The sequence below is a fragment of the Chiloscyllium punctatum genome, chromosome 19 (genome assembly GCF_047496795.1).
Source record: "Chiloscyllium punctatum isolate Juve2018m chromosome 19, sChiPun1.3, whole genome shotgun sequence".
Lineage (NCBI taxonomy): Eukaryota > Metazoa > Chordata > Chondrichthyes > Orectolobiformes > Hemiscylliidae > Chiloscyllium > Chiloscyllium punctatum.
Genome location: NC_092757.1, coordinates 97,867,344 through 97,879,606, shown reverse-complemented (window position 1 = coordinate 97,879,606; position 12,263 = coordinate 97,867,344). Strand labels below are relative to the sequence as shown.

General features: G+C 41.7%; 1 protein-coding gene across 1 annotated transcript in view; it reads right to left on the bottom strand.

Annotated features, from left to right (window-relative positions):
- LOC140491253 (integrin alpha-E-like) overlaps positions 1-11,484 on the bottom strand; it is a 344,341-nt gene extending 332,857 nt beyond the window's left edge. The window contains exon 1 of the mRNA XM_072589219.1: positions 11,427-11,484. Coding sequence (XP_072445320.1) covers positions 11,427-11,466 — 40 coding nt within the window. The 5' untranslated portion in view covers positions 11,467-11,484. The remainder of the gene's footprint in view (positions 1-11,426) is intronic.
- Positions 11,485-12,263: the final 779 nt, after the last annotated feature.

Below are 12,263 nucleotides of genomic sequence, written 5' to 3'. Positions count from 1 at the left end.
CATCCAGTATCTGTCAAGTGAGTAACACAGTTAACCTTTCCACTAATAACTCCTGTCTCAACAGATGCTACCTGACCCACAGAGAGTTCTCAGCATTCTTTGTTTAATTCCAGATTTCCAGCATGAACAGTACTGTATTTTTAAACAAAACTTGATGTTAATTTACCAAGGCATTTTACTGAGCATTTATCCAATCACAAAACAAAGATAATTGTATGGTACGTAGTATATGGATATTAGTCTACAATGCTAACACAACCAAAGCAGAAACAGAAATAATGTTACCAGACCAGTAATCCAAGAAGCCTTCCGCTAATAATCCAGATAACATGAACAATTTGAAAATTTTGAATTTTGGAAAAAGAAAACTGCCATCAGTACAAGTTATATGAAGTTTCATCTCAGAGTATTCCAGCATTGCTACATCCAAAAGCATAGGTGAAAGGAACATATATTTAATGACACATAGGCAAAGTAGTATAGAAATTTAACTCCAGCAAGAGAGTTAGGTACAAGCAAATTCACCAATAGCCAGTGATAACATTTTGTCCTTTCACATCAGCCGAGAAAAAACATTGAAGCATGACATAGAAGCATATAAACTAGAAGCAGCAGTAGATCATTTGGCCCTCTGAACCTATTGGTCATTCAGTATGATCATGGCTGACCCTCTGCCTGAATGCCATATTCCTGCTTTGATGCCTTTAAACACTAAAACATTATTTATCTCCCTCTTGAATGTATTCAGCGTCCCAGCTCCGCTTCTGAGGTAGGTTCATTACCCTTTGAGTGAAGAAATATATCCTCATTCCAGTCCGGAGGAATCACAATTCTGCCATAACCTTTTTTGTCCTTTTTGAAGTAAAATTAATCTGCTATCTCACATCCCTGGTGACACTACTGTTTCAAATTGTCTGTCATTTTTGGTCTCAGTTTATGTTCAAGATGCTGATTATTTTGGGTGTTGGATTGTTTGTCAGTTTTATTTTACAGGAAAGAGAACTAATAGATTAGAATTATATTTAAATATTGCATCTCTCTAGACTCACCAAAATAGGTTCGGCATCGCTGAATAAAATGGATTTGATGTGCTACAGACCATGGTTTCAGCACTTTTCTTAGTGACAGCACAAATTGCAAAACTAAAATCTCAGCTACTTAACTATTCAAAGGCTGCAGTTTGTATTCAAGCACCCATAGGAAACATACGAGAATAGCAGACTCAATTCTGGTGAGCCGGGAAGTGGCCTGTTGCAGAATTGACTCAATCTAGCTGGAACAGCAGTTGAGGTTAATGAGGTAAATGAGGTAAATGACATTTACAGACTGAAACCCATTATGTCAAACACAGCTCATTTTTCTCAGTACTTGCCATATTTGGTAATATTTTAAGTAGAATAGTTTATCCAATCAACCTTGGTAGTACAATATTGTAGTCTAAAAGAAAATAATCAAACTATATACTCATAATGTGAAAATGACTCAGTTGAATTCCCTTTCTCATAATTATTGTTTTGTCATTTTAAAGTGGACAAAGGAAACCCTGTTTCTTTCAGAAAATCTAACAGGTACCCTTCCACCGACACTCTCATTCGTTTGGCCAAACTGGGGGTCCTCACCCTTAACAATTTCTCCTTTGAATCCTCCCACTTCCTCCAGACCAAAGGGGTAGCCATGGGCACACGTATGGGCCCCAGCTATGCCTGTCTCTTTGTTGGCTACGTAGAGCAGTTGATCTTCAGTAATTACACCGGCACCACTCCCCACCTCTTCCTCCGCTACATTGATGACTGCATTGGCGCCACCTCGTGCTCTCGCGAGGAGGTTGAGCAATTCATCAACTTCACCAACACATTCCACCCTGACCTTAAATTTACCTGGACCATCTCTGACACCTCCCTCCCCTTCCTGGACCTCTCCAACTCCATTAATGACGACCAACTTGACACTGACATTTTTTACAAACCCAGCGACTCCCACAGCTACCTGGATTACACCTCTTCCCACACTACCTCTTGCAAAAATGCCATCCCGTATTCCGAATTCCTCCGCCTCCGCCAGATCTGCTCCCAGGAGGACCGGTTCCACCACAGAACACACCAGATGGCCTCCTTCTTTAGAGACCGCAATTTCCCTTCCCACGTGGTTAAAGATGCCCTCCAACGCATCTCATCTACATCCCGCACCTCCGCCCTCAGACCCCACCCCTCCAACCGTAACAAGGACAGAACGCCCCTGGTGCTCACCTTCCAACCTCCCAACCTTCGCATAAACCAAATCATCCGCCGACATTTCCGCCACCTCTAAACAGACCCCACTACCAGGGATATATCTCCCTCCCCACTCCTTTCCACCTTCCGCAAAGACCGTTCCCTCCGCGACTACCTGGTCAGGTCCACGCCCCCAAACAACCCACCCTCCAATCCTGGCACTTTCCCCTGCCACCGCAGGAACTGTAAAACCTGCGCCCACACCTCCTCCCTCACCTCTATCCAAGGCCCTAAAGGAGCCTTCCACATCCATCAAAGTTTTACTTGCACATCCACTAATATCATTTATTGTATCCATTGCTCCTGATGCAGTCTCCTCTACACTGGGGAGACTGGGCGCATCCTAGCAGAGCGCTTTAGGGAACATCTCCGGGACACCCGCACCAATCAACCACACCGCCCCGTGGCCCAACATTTCAACTCCCCCTCCCACTCTACCGAGGACATGGAGGTCCTGGGCCTCCTTCACCGCTGCTCCCTCACCACCAGATGCCTGGAGGAAGAACGCCTCATCTTCCGCCTCGGAACACTTCAACCCCAGGGCATCAATGTGGACTTCAACAGTTTCCTCTTTTCCCCTTCCCCCACCTCACCCTAGTTCTAAACTTCCAGCTCAGTAACTGTCCCCTTGACTTGTCCGGACTTGTCCTACCTGCCTATCTTCTTTTCCACCTATCCACTCCACCCTCTCCTCCTTGACCTATCACCTTCATCCCCTCCCCCACTCATCCATTGTACTCTATGCTACTTTCTCCCCACCCCCACCCTCCTCTAGCTTATCTCTCCACGCTTCAGGCTCACTGCCTTTATTCCTGATGAAGGGCTTTTGCCCGAAACGTCGATTTCGAAGCTACTTGGATGCTGCCTGAACTGCTGTGCTCTTCCAGCACCACTAATCCAGACTCTAAAGCTTCTGCCTGGATGACAGGACTAAACCCTTCAACCAAGAGATCAAATCTAAGTTGTTATTTATGCCACATCAAGTCATAAATGGTGGTGGACTGTGGCACAATTAACAGTCAGAGGAAATATCTCATTCCCAGTAATGGGTGAATCAAAAGAGAAGACTGAAACATCTGCAATTTCAGCCAGAAATATCATGTGAATGATTCATCTCGGCCTCCTGCTGAGTCTCTAACATCACAGAAGTCAGTCTTCAGCCAATCTGATTCACTCCACGTGTTATCAAGAAACAGCGCTGATAGTCACTGAATGTTACAAAAGCTACACACCCTGAAATATTCTAGCAGTGTGACTTAAGTCATGTCTCAGAACTAATTAAAACTCCACTCTCAATTATCTGCAAAGTGATGGAAGATGTTAACTACCCAGTCATAATATGTTTACTAACCCTGTAATAACATGTTTACTAATGATCATTTTGGGTTCCACCAGGTCCACTTAGTTTTTGACTTCATTACAATCCAAATGTATATAAGAGTTGAACTCAAAAGGCGAGATGAGAGTTAAGGCCTTTTTCCTCAATGCACCATTTGACTGGCATCAAGGTGTCCTAGTAAAACTACAATTAATGAGAATCAGGGCAAACTGCTACATTGGTTGGAGTTAAATGTAGGAAAAAGGAAGATGGTTATAGTTGTTGAAGGCTGACATCTCAGTCCCAGGACATCGCTGGAGCAGTTTCTTAGGATTGATTCCTAGGTTCAACTAACTTCAGCTGCTTCAACAAAGGCTGCAGTAGTGAGTATAGTGGATTCTTTCTTAATTATATGTTTTTGGAGAGAAGTCTCTAGATCAAACTTAAAATATTAGCCATAGCTATTAATTTAACCTGGGGCAGTGTTTGTAGAGGAATAAGACGGTGTTATTTTCTGGGTCTGTAGATTGTGAAGGAGCAAAAATGGCCTTTGCAGTGATATGTGCTTCTTGTCAGATGTGGGAGTTTAAAGAGAGTTTAAGGGTTACTGCAAATTATATCTGCCATAAATGCTGTTGGATGCAAATCTTACCAGATCGAGTGGATCAGTTGGAGAGACAGATAGAAGCGATGAGGAATTTGCAACAGCAACAGTATGTGATGGATGGCAGTCATAGGAAAGGGGGAAAGTCTCAGATACAGTTGCATAGATGGGTTAACTTCAGGAAGGGTGAGAGAGGTCGGCACCTAGGGCAGGAGTCTTTTGTGGATATACCCATTTCAAACAGGTATGCTGTTTTGGAAAATGTAGGGGGTGATGGATTCTCAGGGGAACGTAGCATGAACAGCCAAGTTTCTGGTATTGAGACTGGCTCTAATGCAACAAGGGGTACGTCAGCTTCCAAGAGATCAATTGTGTTAGGGGATTCTGTAGTCAGAGGTACAGACAGATGTTTCTGTGGCCTGCAGAGAAAAAGCAGACTGGTTTGTTGTTTCCCTGGTGCCAGGACCAAGGATGTCTCAGAAAGGGTGCAGAATGTTCTCACGGGGGAGAGGGGCCAGCAGGAGGTCATTGTCCACATTGGAACCAACGACATTGGAAAGGAAAAGGTTAAGATTCTGAAGGGAGATTACAGAGAGTTAGGCAGAAATTTAAAAAGGACGTCTTCAAGGGTAGTAATATCTGGATTATTCCAAGTGCTACGAGCTAGTGAGGGCAGGAATAGGACGATAGAGCAGATGAATGCATGGCTGAGGATCTGGTGTATGGGAGAAGGATTCACATTTTTGGATCATTGGAAGCTGTTTTGGGGTAGAAGTGACCTGTACAAGAAGGACAGATTGCACCTAAATTGGAAGGGGGACTAATATACTGGCAGGTAAATTTGCTAGAACTGCTTGGGAGGATTTAAACTAGTAAGGTGGGGGTGTGGGACCCAGGGAGATAGTGAGGAAAGAGATCAATCTGAGATGGGTACAGCTGAGAACAGAAGTGAGTCAAACAGTCAGGGCAGGCAGGGACAAGGTAGGAATAATAAATTAAACTGCATTTATTTCAATGCAAGGGGCCTAACAGGGAAGGCAGATGAACTCAGGGCATGGTTAGGAACATGGGACTGGGATATCATAGTAATTATGGAAACATGGCTCAGGGATGGGCAGGACTGGCAGCTTAATGTTCCAGGATACAAATGCTACAGGAAGGATAGAAAGGGAGGCAAGAGAGGAGGGGAGTGGCATTTTTGATAAGGGAGAGCATTACAGCTGTGCTGAGGGAGGATATTCCTGGAAATACATCCAGGGAAGTTATTTGGGTGGAACTGAGAAATAAGAAAGGGATGATCACCTTATTGGGATTGTATTATAGACCCCCCAATAGTCAGAGGGAAATTGAGAAACAAACTTGTAAGGAGATCTCAGCTATCTGTAAGAATAATAGGGTAGTAATGGTAGGGGATTTTAACTTTCCAAACATCGACTGGGATTGCCATAGTGTTAAAGGTTTAGATGGAGAGGAATTTCTTAAGTGTGCACAAGACAATTTTCTGATTCAGTATGTGGATGTACGTACTAGAGAAGGTGAAAACCTTGACCTACTCTTGGGAAATAAGGCAGGGCAGGTGACTAAGGTGTCAGTGGGGGAGCACTTTGGGGCCAGCGACCATAATTCTATTTGTTTGAAAATAGTGATGGAAAAGGATAGACCAGATCTAAAAGTTGAAGTCCTAAATTGGAGAAAGGCCAATTTTGACGGTATTAGGCAAGAACTTTCGAAAGCTGATTGGAGGCAGATGTTCGCAGGTAAAGGGATGGCTGGAAAATGGGAAGCCTTCAGAAATGAGATAACAAGAATCCAAAGAAAGTATATTTCTGTCAGGGTGAAAGGGAAGACTGGTGGGTATAGGGAATGCTGGATGACTAAAGAAATTGCGGGTTTGGTTAAGAAAAAGAAGGAAGCAAATGTCAGGTATAGACAGGATAGATCGAATGAATCCTTAGAAGAGTATAAAGAAAGTAGGAGTATACTTAAGAGGGAAATCAGGAGGGCAAAACGGGGACATGAAATAGTTTTGGCAAATAGAATTAAGGAGAATCCAAAGGGTTTTTATAAATATATTAAGGACAAAAGGGTAACTAGGGAGAGAATAGGGCCCCTCAAAGATTAGCAAGGCGGCCTTTGTGTGGAGCCACAGAAAATGGGGGAGATACTAAATGAATATTTTGCATTCGTATTTACTGTGGAAAAGGATATGGAAGATATAGACTGTAGGGAAATAGATGGTGATATCTTGCAAAATGTCCAGATTACAGAGGAGGAAGTCTGGATGTCTTGAAACGGTTAAAAGTGGATAAATCCCCAGGACCTGATCAGGTGTACCCGAGAACTCTGTGGGCCTCTTGCTGAGATATTTGTATCATCAATAGTCACAGGTGAGGTGCCGGAAGACTGGAGGTTGGCAAATGTGGTGCCACTGTTGAAGAAGGGCAGTAAAGACAAGCCAGGGAACTATAGACCGATGAGCCTGACCTCAGTGGTGGGTAAGTTGTTGGAGGGAATCCTGAGGGACAGGATGTACATGTATTTGGAAAGGCAAGAACTGATTAGGGATAGTCAACATGGCTTTGTGCGTGGGAAATCATGTCTCACAAACTTGATTGAGTTTTTTGAAGAAGTAACAAAGAGGATCGATGAGGGCAGAGCAGTAGATGTGATCTATATGGGTTTCAGTAAGGCGTTCGACAAGGTTCCCCATGGGAGACTGATTAGCAAGATTAGATCTCATGGAATACAGGGAGAACTAGCCATTTGGATACAGATCTGGCTCAAAGGTAGAAGACAGAGGGTGGTGGGGCTGTTTTCCCTGGAGCATCAGAGGCTGAGGGGTGACCTTATAGAGGTTTACAAAATTATGAGGGGCATAGATAGGATAAACAGACAAAGTCTTTTCCCTGGGTCAGGGAGTCCAGAACTAGAGGGCATAGGTTTTGGGTAAGTGGGGAAAGATATAAAAGAGACCTAAGGAGCAACTTTTTCATGCAGAGGGTGGTACGTGCATGGAATGAGCTGCCAAAGGATGTGGTGGAGGCTGATATAATTGCAACATTTAAGAGGCATTTGGATGGGTATATGAATAGGAAGGGTTTGGAGGGATATGGGCCAGGTGCTGGCAGGTGGGACTAGATTGGGTTGGGATATCTGGTCGGCATGGACGGGTTGGACCGAAGGGTCTGTTTCCATGCTGTACACCTCTATGACTCTAATGACCATGAAGTCAGAAGTAGAGATGTTTACTGATGACTGCACAATGGTCAGCACCATTCACTATTCCACAGATACCAAAGTGGATTGTGTGAAAATTCAGCAAATTCAGGACTATATACAGACTAGGCTGATAAGTGTTTCTGAAGATGTCATGTCCAACTTGCTGCCAGATCTACTGCCTTTCTCTCGGACTTTCTGTTTTCATTTCAGCTTTCTAGTATTTGCAGTATTTGCTTTTATTTAAGTGGCAAATAACATTCACAACTCACAATTGCCTGTTGGACTATAACCTGGTGCTGTGTGATTTTTAACTTTGTACACCCCTGTCCAACACTGGCATCTCCAAATCACGATTGCCAGCTTATTATCATCTCTCTATGACATTCAATGACATTACCATCACTGAGTTTCCCAATGTCTACATCCTGCAGCTTACTATTGGTCACAAATTGAACTTGTCAAGCCACATAAATCCATGGCTATAAAAATAAGTGAGAACTCCAGCAGCTGTAAGTTCGCTAACACAACCATCTCGACCTGGAACGATGCCACCATCCCTTCATTGCTGCTAGATCAAATTCCTAATAGCATTGTAATGGTACTAACATGCTCTCTGACACTCCCCAGGGACTGTAGCAGTTCAAGGTGGCAACTCATTATCATTTTCTCAAGGGAAATTAGGGATGGGCAAAAATGTCAGTGGGCTTAGTCAGTGATGACTCATACCATTAAAGCATTAAGTAATGCTTCTAAATAACTCCATTTGTTAACTTTTGATATTATTTAAAAATGCTATTTTGGCCTCATTCAATTGTTCTTCATTAGCTTTTTACATTACATGGCTCATCCTAAGAAATCTTCTCAAGCACTAAATTTCAAAGCTGTTGACTTTCATTCCTTCTCTCCAAATGCTCCAAACACCACATCCATAACTTAATACTGACTAGACATAATAATTCAGCATTCCAGCTCTTATTGCTGGTAATTTCCAATATATTTGCAGCTCAACAAACTTTTTTCTCATTCATTCTTAGGATGTGGGTGTCACTGGCTGGGCCAGCATTTACTGTCCATCTCTGGTTGCCCTTGAGAAGGTGGTGGTGAGTTGCCTTCAAGAGACACTGCAATCTATTTAATAGAAGTGGACCCACCATGCTGTTCGGGGGTGATTTCTAAGATTTTCACCCAGTGACACTGAAGGAAGTGACCATATTTCTAAGTAAGGATAGAGAGCAGCTTGGTAGTGTTATTCCCATGTACGTGTTTGTCCTTGTCCTTATAGATAGAAGTGGTTTTGGGTTTCAAAGATGCTCTCTAGGGACTGCCGTAGCAATGAAATTCTGCAGTGCATCTTGTAGATGGCACAGACTGCTGCTACTGAGCATCATTGGTGGAGAGAGTGAATGTTTGTGAGTGTGGTGTTAATCAAGTGGGATGTTCTGAATGGTGTTGAGCTTTTTGAATGTTATTGGAGCTGCACTCATTCAGCCAAGTGGACAGTATTACAGCATACTGCTGACTTGCACGTCCTGGATGGTGTGCAGGCTTTGGGACTCAGGGGTGAGTTACTCATTGCATCTGACCTGCTCTTGTAGCCACTCTATTTAAATGGCTAGTTCAGTTTCTGATCAATGGTGACTCCTAAGATGTTGACATTCAAATTGAATTTCAGGCATAATGGTTAGATTCTCTATTGACAGAGATGGTAATTGCTTACTTTTCTTTTGTCGGTTCAAGTCTGGGCAATATCCAGGTTTCACTGCATTTAGATATCAAATGCTTCAGTATCTGAGGGGGCCGGGAATGATGCTGAGCATTGTGCAAACATCAGTGATCTTGTTGTACATTTGTATAAATCACAAGAAATGGATAAGCTTTCATGCAGACTAAAAGACAGATTGTGTTCCCCGAGAACATTTTAAAGTTCAGTCCAAATACACAGGCCACTCAACATGTTTTTTTGATGCGTTTGACAATTACTGCAGTAAGGTTAACATTATTGCATGTGATTCTGATTAAATATTATCAACGGGCCTTTGTGTATCTTCATCTTCAATTAGAACTAACATGTTCCTTCACCAAAATCCAAGTTGTAAGAGATCTTCTGTGATTGAGAAGGCAAGAATTTACTCTTTCTATCTAATGGTTCACTGGTAAGTTGCCATAAATGAGAATAAAGGGAGATGACTATCTTCCAAAACAAAATCTTGCAAAATTGTGCAAGTAATCTTTATAAACACTTGTATATTGCTGTATGTCTAATGCAGAGCATAAGACTTGTTGACATAATGGGTAAACTGAAACTATTTTCACTGTGTACAGCTGGAATTAGATAATTTGTAGAAAATAAATTCAATATTTTGGAATAAAAGTCAAATATTGAGATGCTTGATTTAAGTACCAAGGGAGGTGACGTGCCACTTCTGGAACACAGAAGATAAAACAATACAGCATAGTACAGGGCCTTCGGCCCTCAATGTTGGCGCTGACCTGTGAAACCGATCTGAAGCACATGTGACCTACACTATTCCATCATCATCCATATATTTATCCAATGACCATTTAAATGCCCTTAAAGTTGGCAAATCTACTATTGTTGCAGGTAGGGCATTCCATGCTCATACTACTCTGAGTAAAGAAACTACCTCTGACATCTGTCCTATGTCTATCGCCCCTCAATTTGAAGCTGAATCCCCTCATGCTAGCTATCACTATCCAAGGAAAAAGGATCTCATTGTCCACCCTATTTAACCCTCTGATTATCTTATATGTCTTAATTAAGTCACCTCTCAACCTTCCTTTCTCTAACAAAAACACCGTGGGCGGCACGGTGGCACAGTGGGTAGCACTGCTGCCTCACAGCGCTGGAGACCCGGGTTCAATTCCCGCCTCAGGCGACTGACTGTGTGGAGTTTGCACGTTCTCCCCGTGTCTGCGTGGGTTTCCTCCAGGTGCTCCGGTTTCCTCCCACAGTCCAAAGATGTGCAGGTTAGGTGAATTGGCCGTGCGAAATTGCCCGTAGTGTGAGGTAAGGGGTTGATGTAGATGTAGGGATATGGGTGGGTACGCTTCGGCGGGGTGGTGTGGACTTGTTGGGCCGAAGGGCCTGTTTCCACACTGTAAGTAATCTAATCTAATCTAAAAAACAGCCTTTCCTCATAAGACTTTCACTCCATATCATCATGATCCTCTGCATCATCTGGAGTATAGAAAAGATGTAGAATTTTGTAGATGTAGAGAAAGTTACAACGCTAGCTTGTGAACTTAAAGAAGTGAGTTATGAGGAAAGTCTATGAAGGTTTTTGAGGATGAACAAACATAATTTAAAGTTGAAAAAAAGACAAAGAAACTTAGGTTCCTCTTCATAGTAAGAGAATGGTAGAACAGAAAACTAAGGTAAGGTTAAAGAAGCAGTGTTTGAATTCCCATTAGAAATGATAAGGAACTGTTAGTTGCAGAATCACAGTATTGAGATTGATGAGAAGTTAGAAGAACATGCCCAATAGGTCAATGGTACGCTTTGACCAAAATATCACTCATTACCTATATTTTACTATAATGCCTCATTTCTAAAAAACAAGCAGCTGTCAAAGATAAAAGATTTAGATTAATTTTTCAGGGTCTACTCAGTGTAGAACCTTGCTAAAGTTGAACTTGAGTCCAATAATCTGGGCTACATTATAGCCTTATCTGCTTTGAACTTGACATTTCACAAATGATATACCTTAACTCTAAACATTTTGTGATTAACAAGGTTTATACTGCACAAGAGCCTCACAAAATTATTTACTTAAGGCAGATCTTAAATGCTTGGTGAACAATATTAAAATGAACAATCTAACAGTAATTACGTTAGTTTTTAAAATCAACATAAAAATAATTATATGTTTTTATACACATACATAAATAATTATAATTGACAACTGTAGTTTGCAACTGATTCTAATTTGATATTAATGTCACAAAAGTACAGTAATCTAAAATCATCCTTACAAAGAAATGTAAATGTACTTACATAACAGCAAAAGAAGCAGAACTACAATCATTTTTTTCATTTTAATGTTACTAAAGACTGTGACAGTAAGTAGACTATTTCAATTCTCCACAGCAATTACAACTGAAAATGTACATCCAAATTAAAGCACATATGGGCGGTAAGACTACAGATGAGCAACTACTCCACCCCCACAAAAGTTTTACACTTCTTTTTCCCATGTAGTCTGAACTATTTGAAAACCACTACAACACGAAACTGATGTTAAAGGATGTGGTGTTGGTCACGGAAACTCCATAGTCAGTCTGCAACAGACGGGAGCCTCATGATAATCAAGCAACATGAAGTAAAGCTTGCAAAATGGAGTGCTGTTATGAGCAAAATCAAATTAGAGAAGTTAGCAGCACTTTAAGCCCTCTAAACAGACATCACTGGGAAATTATCTGTCTTATGCTAAGCAAAAGTATGTGTCATGTAACTGTGGCATTAAAAATCTTAACACAGCAGGTCCCATATGTGAAAAACCTCGACTCAAAAAATTAACCAGCCTTATCTCTTTTCAGATTAATGCATTATTTGTAAATTTATAATATTTCATTTTATTTCTGATTTTAAGATTCCATGATATATTATGGTGTGAGTGGTTAACATGAAATGGTTGCCAATTCTAACTACAGCTTACATTTATAAAGGACATAAACATAATAATACACTGTTATGATTGAAGTGAGAGAAACAGAAACATAAAACATAGGAGCAGGAGGAGGCCATTTGGCCCCTCTAGCCTGTTCCACCATTCATCACAATCACGGTTGATCATCCAACTCAATAACCTAATCCTCCTTTCTCCCCATAACC